This window comes from Theropithecus gelada, chromosome 6 (genome assembly GCF_003255815.1).
Source record: "Theropithecus gelada isolate Dixy chromosome 6, Tgel_1.0, whole genome shotgun sequence".
In the NCBI taxonomy this organism is placed as follows: Eukaryota; Metazoa; Chordata; class Mammalia; order Primates; family Cercopithecidae; genus Theropithecus; species Theropithecus gelada.
In genome coordinates, this window is record NC_037673.1 from 540,832 (window position 1) to 550,145 (window position 9,314).

A 9,314-nucleotide genomic window follows, 5' to 3' on the forward strand; every position below is an offset into this window, starting at 1 on the left:
AGTGGGCTCCACCACCACACAGACCATCTGTGGCAGGAGCCACGGGAACAGGGTCGGTGGCCTATCATGGACCATCTGTGGATCCAACACCAGTCCCCGCTGGAATAACATGAGGCGGTGACTCACGTCAACACCCAGTGACAGAGACATAGAAGTCAGCATTCACTCCAAGAGAAAGGATGAGCCTGCAGCAGGGCCTCCATCAAGGAAATGAGGTCAGTGACCACGAGGCCTCCATGATGCGTGAAACACCAGCGGCGGCCCTGCCAGAGGCACCCGGACCCCGACTGAAGAGACCAGCCTTGTGTGTGTCTGACCCAGGCCTCCCGTCGGGGCCCCACGCTGACCTCTGGATCCCGGTGGCTGTGCTGGATCACACAGCACCAACCCAGAGGGAGAGGCACACGGAGAGTCGGGGGCCACGCAGCACCCTCTCTCGGTGGCCAGAGAGCACTACCTTGCCGCCTGGGAGGAACCGGTTGATCCTGTCCCGAGCCTCATCAGCCGCGTGCTCCACCAGCGCCAGCACGTGCTCCTCTGCGGTACTGTCCGTCAAGCTGCAGGCGTTCCCTTCAGGCTCAAACATGCAGCTGTGAGGTGGGGACAACCAAGTCACCTGGAGGCAGCGCCCCACTGTGCACCTGCGCCCCACGCACTGGCACCTAACCCAGCCTCTGTGACCCTGCCCTCAGACACAGAGCTGGCAGAGCGTACCTATCTCCTTTCAGGTCTCAAAGCATCCCTTTCACCCTAACCAAGCAACAAAATAAGACACTTGTTTTAAAATACAGAGTAAGTGTAAGCCAACTACACAAACTCCCTGTTTTCCAACGCGGTGAAAACTCAGTTAAAGCGCAGTCACTTTAACAACAAAAGCAACAAAATAACAGATGCACGCACTAGTTAGTCCTTAAAGCCCTCATCAGAAAAGCGACTGGAAAAGCGCCCGTGACTAAGTGACTACGCAGGGCTCACAGCAAGGCCTGCAGGATGGGCGGGGCCGCTCGCCTGAGGTCTGATGCTGCTGGGCTGGGTGGACAGCAGCCCCCTCTGCTGTGGCCACACAAGGACGTCAGCAAGTGGCCCCAGGTTCCACCTGAAGCAGTTCTCAAACAGCTGAGAGGCGCAGGCTGCAGCACCCAAGGAGTGTGGAAGGTTCTAGAAGCAAGCGAGTAGGCTCCTTTCCACCCTGGGCACTTGCCTGGGTGTGGGTCTGAATGGCCTAGGGACAGGTGCAGACCGAGGGCAAGCCCTGCCCATGACAGCGGCCCTGGCCTTGCCTGACCTACAGCGCCAACCTGGCAACCCGACACAGGAGTCAGAGTCCCATGAGCTCCGCGGGAGGGCTCCACTCAGGCAGCTGCGTGAGCCCATCGCCGACGCACACTCTGCGACACCAGGTGAAGGTAAGGGCCGGAGCTCAGCACGCTCTGCCGACTGCAGACTGACAGCTGGGGATCCATCTAACCGGCCTGGATGCCACAGGCAAGGGTGGGGCCACAGCACCAGAAATACCCAAACTCAACCTGGGGCGGGTCCGCCAGGACACGACCCCCCACGGCTGAGCATGCTGGCCGACACCAGCTTCAATTCCCCCTCAATGCTCAGCCACCATGAGGCGGCAAAGGGCGGCCATGAATCCCTAACCCTGAAGGCCAGCAGCGCACTCGAGTTGGGGGCTGAGGTCGGACACAGCCACCAGCCAACCACGCAGCGAGTGTTCGCATGGCAGCAGGGTGGGAAACACACTGCAGGTGGGGAGACCACCTGAGGAGACTGTTAGCCGTTGCCAGGCAACACGCTCTGGCCGCAGAGCACCCTCCGTCTCCTCAGCCAAGGCTGCAGGACCTGAGGGGCTGGTCTCAAGACGGCTCTCCCTTTTGACTGTTGGAGGGAGCTGCTCAGAGCAGAAGCACCGAGCCCAGCACTGCTGCTGCCCCACCTGTTAAATCCACACGAGTCCCACATACACTGTCAGAAGGAAACAAACAACGGAGGGCCATGACCATCAGAATGGCCTCAAGGACATTCAGCACCAACTCCAGACGGTCCCTGACTTTCCACAAGACGGCACAAAAGCAGTACGCTTCAGTAGAAACCATCCTTCAAACCTGATCTGTCCCAGGCTGGCAACAGGCCACTGTCCTCTCAGGACACTGGGAAGTCAGCGAGCCACAGCGCTGTCAGGCACACGGCCACGAGGGCGGATGTCCCGAGACCGCACTCCCTGAGGCCTGCATTCAGCAAGTGACATGTGACGAAGCAGGCTCTGTGCCAGGCGCCTCTGCCCACTGCAGGCTATGGTAAGTGCTCTCGGAGCCTCTAAGGCCCCTGGAGATACTCTAGCTTTCTTTGGTCCTATCAGGCGGCCACCTCAGGCAGGTGGAGGAGCATCTACAGGAATGACATGCGACAGACTTTGACAGATCTCAATGCTCAGCCACTGTGAGACAGAGAGGCCCCATGAAAACCACTGTGGGGTTTAGAGAAAAAGGAAGAAGGTTCCCTGATGGACCACCCAAGTCAGCTGCTCCCTGTGGGAGGGAGCAGAGCTACAGGGAGCTGCGGCCTGCGGTCCTCACCTGCTTCCCCTGCAGCATCCACACCTTCCTGACCACCAGGCTGCACCTGCTCCACTCCAGCATCCACACAGACACGGAAGTGAGCGGTTCTAGGGTGGGCGTCTGCCCCGTGGCAAGAAAGAAGCCCCCTGCCAATGCTGGCTGCCCAAAGTGGGCCTGCCTGTGCGGCACAGTCTGGGACAAGGGCACAGCCTTGGCTGCCAGCCGGTGGTGTGCAGGAGAGGGAGGGGCCGATGATCTTAACAAACGGCGTGTGGAGACAGAGACCACCAGTCAGTAGCAGACAGGGGCAGCGGTGAGAGGACGGGCCAGGGTACCACACCTGGGTCAGAGTGCATGTGGCTGGTGGGCGGGAGGGGCCGTCTGACCACACTCCTCCTGCTAGAATAAGCCCCTCCAAGGATGTCTAAGTGACATGACATCCGTTCTCCCACTCACTCTCTCTCCCCAACAAAGCACCTGCTTTCCTGGTTGTGGTGCTCAACTCCAAAAGCAAACGCGGTTTCCACACAGCCTTTACCTGATCACTTCTCTACTCGGCTTTTTGGATTTCTTGGCAGTTTCTACTTGTACGGGTACAACTTCAGGGACAGGTTCCTCAACAGCTGTATCCTCATTGCCCAGAAGAGCTGCCTGCTGAGAAAAATCCATGTCCTGCATAAACGACATGCTGCGCTTCAAAGCTAACAGCCGCTCCTAGAATCAGAAAGGACAGAGCAGCAGGGATTTACCTCTCCCTCACAGCCAGGGCGCCGTGACGATGGGATGGGATGGGGATGGTCACAGCCTCACCTGGCCTAAGAGCTAACTTTCGACGCGGAGCAGAGGGAGGTGGTTGCGGGGGCTGGACCCACTGCCAGAGTGCGGCAGGCACCGCACCTCCCCTTTACCTTCACCTACGTGGGACGCATGCAGCCTGGCTCACGGCACAGATCTGGGAAGCCACTCAGGATGGCCAAGGAAGACAAGGATGTCCCATCTGGATTCAGTGAGGTAGCCACGCAAAACAAGCCCGCAATGCTGGCTGCCATCCAGCAAGACTGACACCCAGGCTTAAGAACAAGAGATGCGGAACTTTCCACCAACCCTAAATGAGACGTCACAACTAGGTCATGAGCAGAGAGGGCGGCCGGGGACATCTACCCTAAAGCAAAGGGGGCAACACCATGAGGGTGGCGGGTGGATGGAGCATGTGTTCACTGTGAGGCTCCCCTCGGGCACAAGCGACGGGGGGCAGAGCCCCTGCTTTCCGTAGCTCGCTGCTGCCACTGAGTTTCTTACTTTGCTCATCATCTTAAAGCCTGCGTGAAGTATCTTCTTCGCCAACTTGTAGTACACGGTATCTGGCCTATTGTATGTCATTGCATTATCACACATCAGTTTGAAATCTGCCTGAAAAGAACACAGGAAAGACTTACCAAGTTTGAAATGCCACAGACAACAGTAAAGCCCTAGATGACTGTCAAGAGACCAAAAGGAAAAAGCTACAATTGAGTAGGAAACAATTCAACTGGGCTCTCTGTTCTAAAAATAATGTTTAAGAACTTAGAGAAATTTTCTTAGTTGCACGTCGGTCTTGCATGAAAAATGTTACAATGAAGAGTTGACCAAGCCTGTAACTTCTAAGCATCACATACAAACGCCGTGCGAGGAAAAAGGAGCATTTACTGCGCTTCCTGTATTTCTCTAGAACAGAAATAGGAACAAGAAGCAACAATCTGATTCTTTCAAGTCAAAGTCGAGGGATAAAGGCAAGCACGGGGCACAGTGATATCCTCTATCTCTAGAATTTCTCCACAGAATAGAATTTAAAATTCTGTCACCAAATAGTTCCCTCAAACTATCAGAAAAAGACTTTGCCCCTCAAAAGGAGAGCCTTATTTCGTAATTTATGGTAAAAATATGGAAACATCAGTATTTTATTATCATAATCAGTTTCCTCAGGACAGGCCTCTCACAGGTGAGTACCAACGTCAGGCTGGAGCATGGCCCTAGAGGCCGGCCTCCCTAACTGAGAATGTGCCATCTGGACCCTCCCCAAGCCCCGGTTCTGGAGCCAGCGGCCCCAGGGCCTGGCCTGAGCCATGGAGCCCACCGCAAGACTCTACTGCGGACACTCCACGGAGTGAGTGCTGCTCCCCTTCTCACTTTGTTGCTAGGAATGGCCAGACTGGGGCCCAGAGCAGGGAATACCGAGGGCTTTAGCGCATAGAGTGCTCTGAACATCCGCCCTCAGGCGCTGCCTGACCCTCTCATCAAGTTTCCTTTTCTCCCACTCTCCTTTAAGTCTGTTCTGTTGTCTTTCTGGGAGTCAGCAAACCCTTCAGTAAATGTGAAATAAATGAAAATAGAAAAGTCAAGCTTTCCCAAGCGGAATGGAACCTAAGAGAGAAACCTAATGCCTTTCTAAACTACACTAATGCCAATTTATCAAGCATCTATTTTACTTTCTTCCCCTGGGTTGCAAAAACAATGCGCAGTTGCTGATTCTCATAGCCAGTAGCAAGAAACAGAGTTAAGAGCAAAGTACTCAGGAGACAAAAAAACTTACTATGCTAAAAAGACTACCTGCTCAATTAGTATAAGACAAAATCAAGAATTAAAAATAAGCATGTTTTAAAAAATGTCTAGTCTCAAACCGTGCCACACCGGACACCTCATTGCTTGAAACATGTCCTATTTACGCCAGTGCAGTAACATAGAAAAGAAACAGCATGCAACCTGGCCTAGTTTCTAGACCAAAGCACAAAGAAAATGTTTATGACCAATCATTTCCTTAATGCTGTGTCTGTAAATAACACCCAAACACAGAAACACCTGTGAAAGCTCAAAAACTAGAAATGACCTAAGTTGAATGAAGTCTTCACGAGACATAAATACACAGAACTATGCCACAATTACTTCGGGCAATGAAAGTAACTTACCTTAAATTCCGTAACTGATTTGTATTCATTAGCTACAATTTTGTCTTTCATGGTGCCAAAATCCATGGGATGTTTTATTATCATTGAATATCCGGGAGCAATTGCATCCGTGACAGGAAAAGCAAAAAATCCATGGGGATCCTTTCTGAAAGCAAAGATATCTTAAAGTGGAAAAATCTAGATTTCTAAATGATACAAAATCTTCTACAATCCAAAAATTGGATACAAGTGACCGAATTTTGTTTCTTAAAAATAAAAAAATTACCAGAGTCTTTTAATTTATTGTGATAGGTATTTCACACATAATAAAAATTTCCCCCAAAGCATCCTGGCGGCTCAGTGTCCCAGCTCTAGCCTTGATTTCCCTCACCCTATTCTGACTTCAGAGTGAGCCACTACCGAGTCCATGGGCTCCTCCTGCCCACCCCGAAGTGGAGTGGGAGTCACCAAGAGAAGGTGCAGGGTCTGTTTCACAGCTGACAGGGCTGGGGTGGGGAACAAGGCTTCAGAAAAGATGACACCACACACCCCCAGACACATGCTCTTCAGAAACGCCCAGGTTTACCTCTGGAGCTGGCGGAGGAAGTGTTCCAGGAGTTGCTGAATAGGTGTGCTCTCATTTTCGGCTGACAATTTAAGGAAAAAAAAAATTGAATACAAAGACTTTGGTATCCCTTCATTAGAGAGCTCCAAGTTCACAGTATCTGTCTGTATGGTGTCTCACAGCATTTTAAGCTCCAGCAAGAACTAGGGATATAAAGATACACCCAACTCAGCCTTGGCTCCCACAGAGCTCAGCTGGGTGGGAAAGGGCACCCCCCTCCCCGCAGCAGGAGTCATAAAAACCCCTTATAATAACCGGTAGCCCTGACATCAACAATGTGCGGTGATCACTTATCAATGTTTTCGGCTCATACCACTACTCTAGACAAGGAATGAAGGACGGAACAAAGGCTCTGGACATAAGGGTTGATCCTATATTCACCGATTATTATTTCACTTGAGGTCCCTTAAAATTCAACAAAAAGTAAATAAATAAATGGCTGGTGTGGTGGTGCATGCCTGTAGTCCCAAGAGGCTGAGGTGGGAGGATCGCTTGAGCCCAGGGTTATCTGAGCCCAGGAGTGAATCACGACACTGCACTCCAGCCTAGGGGACACAGCAAGACCATGTTTCAAAAATAAATTAAAAAAAGAAAGTGCCTGAAGAGCCAAATGACCACAGAAGCTCAGAAGACCACTAGCTTTCCAGAACTTTCCTTCAGTGGAGTCAGCAGGGCTCAGATGGTGTCTGATGGCCTGAATGATTGTAGCACTAGCCTCCTCACTCCCTGATGTCCCATGTCCCAAAGCCCAGCTGTCTAAGTTTCCCTATAATCCAGGAACCACTAGATGCTGAGAGGTGCCGGGAAGAGACACCCCTTGTCTTAAGTACAAACGCCTCATCACTGTGAGTTGTGCACAGGAAGGCTGGGGACAAGGAGAACCCAGAGGGCAAGTCCTTGTCAGCTGGAAATTCCAGCCCAAAGCCATCCTTGGCAGACGGTGCCCATGACAGAAATTCTACTGAAGGCCTTCAGCTTCCTTTGTCTCAGCCTATGGTCACTTTCAGCAACTTCAGACCCATCATTTGGGCTTTCAGGTCCCCTCTTCCCAAGAGGAATTACCTGCGTTTTCACTGACATGCATCTCTCTCACCCGTCTGACCCATGTGGGGCTACTCTTCTGATGCTGTTCTCTTTGGGTGCTAAGTGCAGACAAAACCAAACTTATAGACCCAGGGCTGGCAAACTTTTTACATAAGGGCCAGACAAAAAATAGTCCAGGCTTTGTGGGTCACATATGATTGCTCTCTGCAGATATGCCTTTTATTTTTAACGAACCCTTGAAAAACATATAAACCATCCTTAGGTAACAGTAAGTTACAAAACAAAACTTAACGGCACCAGTGGTAACTGGCCAAGCCTTGCTCTAGACATTCAGAGACACTGGAGGAAACCTCAGATCCAGAGGACACCCGGGATGAGGCCCTGGAAATACCAGCTCTCCTCCCTCCCATGCTTCTCCCCAAAGCAAGAGGACACGGTGCCGACCCTCATTTACAACGACGAGCTGTGAATACCAGGAGAGTCTCTAAAAGTCCACCCTTGCCTGGCTGTGTCCGGCACGCTCGGACTGGCCGATCTGGGGGCGGCTCCACCTCCACCTTCTTCCCAGGATCAAAGTCGTCAGCCTCTCCCTCCGTGTCACAGTGCTCCCTCTCTCGCTTCCGCTTCTTCTCTTCCTGGGCGGCAGAGTCAAGGGAGTGAGAGGGCACGAGTAGGTGGGATCCAGACACGTCTGCCCAATCCCCTCGCAGTTCTCAGGGGAGGGACAGAGCTAAGGGAAACCCCCTCCGAGACCCTCCTCAAGCCGGGCTCCCTCCTCACGGAGACCCTCGCAGGGTCCGCTGAGGAACAGCACACCCAGGATCCTGGAACTGAGTCTGCTGGCCTCAGCGGTTTGCGTTTTGCTGCCAACGGAACACCCCTCCCCTCCTCCAGCCACGCAGGCGCACTCTGCCGACCCGGCTCCCCATGGGGTCCTCGTGGGGGGCGTCCGGGCCAACGCCGCTGCCGCTGCTCCTTTACCTTTCGCTTCCTCCTTTCCTCATCGTCCAGATGCTTCTCCTTCTCGGATTTCTTCTTCTTCTTCTTTTTCTTTTCTTTGTGCCTCTCTCGCTCATGGTCTGACCTGTCATCATAGTAACTGGAGTCGTGGCCGGATCCTGACAGTTCCGTCACTTCACTTCCTCCGACTTTGAGGACTAGCTTCAGGGGCTTCTCCAGGGGCTTGTCGGCATAATCTGCACAGACACAGACCGAGTTCCACCCGCGTGCTCAGGTGCAAACGCCACGCAGCCAGGTGAGACATGAAGGTGCTAAGAGGTAAAGGCCGCCCTGAGGAGTACAGCGGGGCTGCCAACCACCAGGAAAGACGGAAGGGAAGGCCACAGTGGCGGCATGTCACTGCCTCCTTGTTCTCCCTTCCCCTCCACAGGGAGCTTCAGGTCCCTTTCAAGTCACGATGTCCTCACCAGAGGAGGCCCTGTGGGATGTTCACATCACTCGTTCAAGAAGATGGATTAAGAGGGAACTGGAACCCCGGAGCCCGATCTCCCTCCTAGAAACCCCCAGCACTTCGGTTCACCCTCGCCTGACTTCCTGCAGGCGCCCGTGCTGCCCGCTGACACCCATGGAGCTGCTGCGGGAGTAAGGGAGAGGGAGGGAAAGGCGGGAGAAAGGGCAGCCTAGCTTCTCCCTTAGCTCCACACAAAAGCCAGCACAGACGCTTCCCTGGTCTCCAGGACCGGGGTGAGTGGGCTTGCAGCCTCGAGCCCAGAACCCTCTACCAGGACCCCTCGCGCGTGCCCGGTTCCCTGCCCGAAATCTCAGGACCACCTCCCGCGTGCCCGGAACCCCTCCCCGGTGGCCGGGACCTCGCCCGGTGCCCAGGACCCCCGTCCGCGTGCCCGGAACTCCTCCCCCGAGCCCGGGACCCCGCCCGCCGCGCGTCACAAAGCGCCGCCGCCTCACCCTCGTAGGACGAGCGCCACTCGGCCTTGTGCTTCTTGTGCTTCTTGCCCATAGCAGCGCCGGCGGCAGGCCCGGAGCGGGGGCCGGGAGCAGCGGGAACCCGGCCGGACAGAAGCCGCCACCGCCCCCTGGCCCTGGTTGGCAGCCCGCGCTCACTGCGCCGAGGTTGCCGAGCCCGCGGAGCCGCGCCGGAAGCAGGGCGGGGCGGGGCCGCGGCAGGAAGTGGCCCTACCG

General features: G+C 54.2%; 1 protein-coding gene across 1 annotated transcript; it reads right to left on the reverse strand.

Annotated features, from left to right (window-relative positions):
- Positions 1-373: 373 nt before the first annotated feature.
- BRD9 (bromodomain containing 9) lies at positions 374-9,293 on the reverse strand. Its single transcript, XM_025387974.1, has 8 exons — positions 9,081-9,293; positions 8,136-8,350; positions 7,657-7,789; positions 6,072-6,132; positions 5,507-5,651; positions 3,864-3,974; positions 3,103-3,278; positions 374-590 (listed from the first exon to the last, which is right to left on the reverse strand). Exons 1-8 carry the CDS (start codon positions 9,130-9,132, stop codon positions 374-376), a joined length of 1,110 nt encoding a protein of 369 aa, XP_025243759.1. The 5' UTR covers positions 9,133-9,293.
- Between the last annotated feature and the right edge of the window lie 21 nt (positions 9,294-9,314).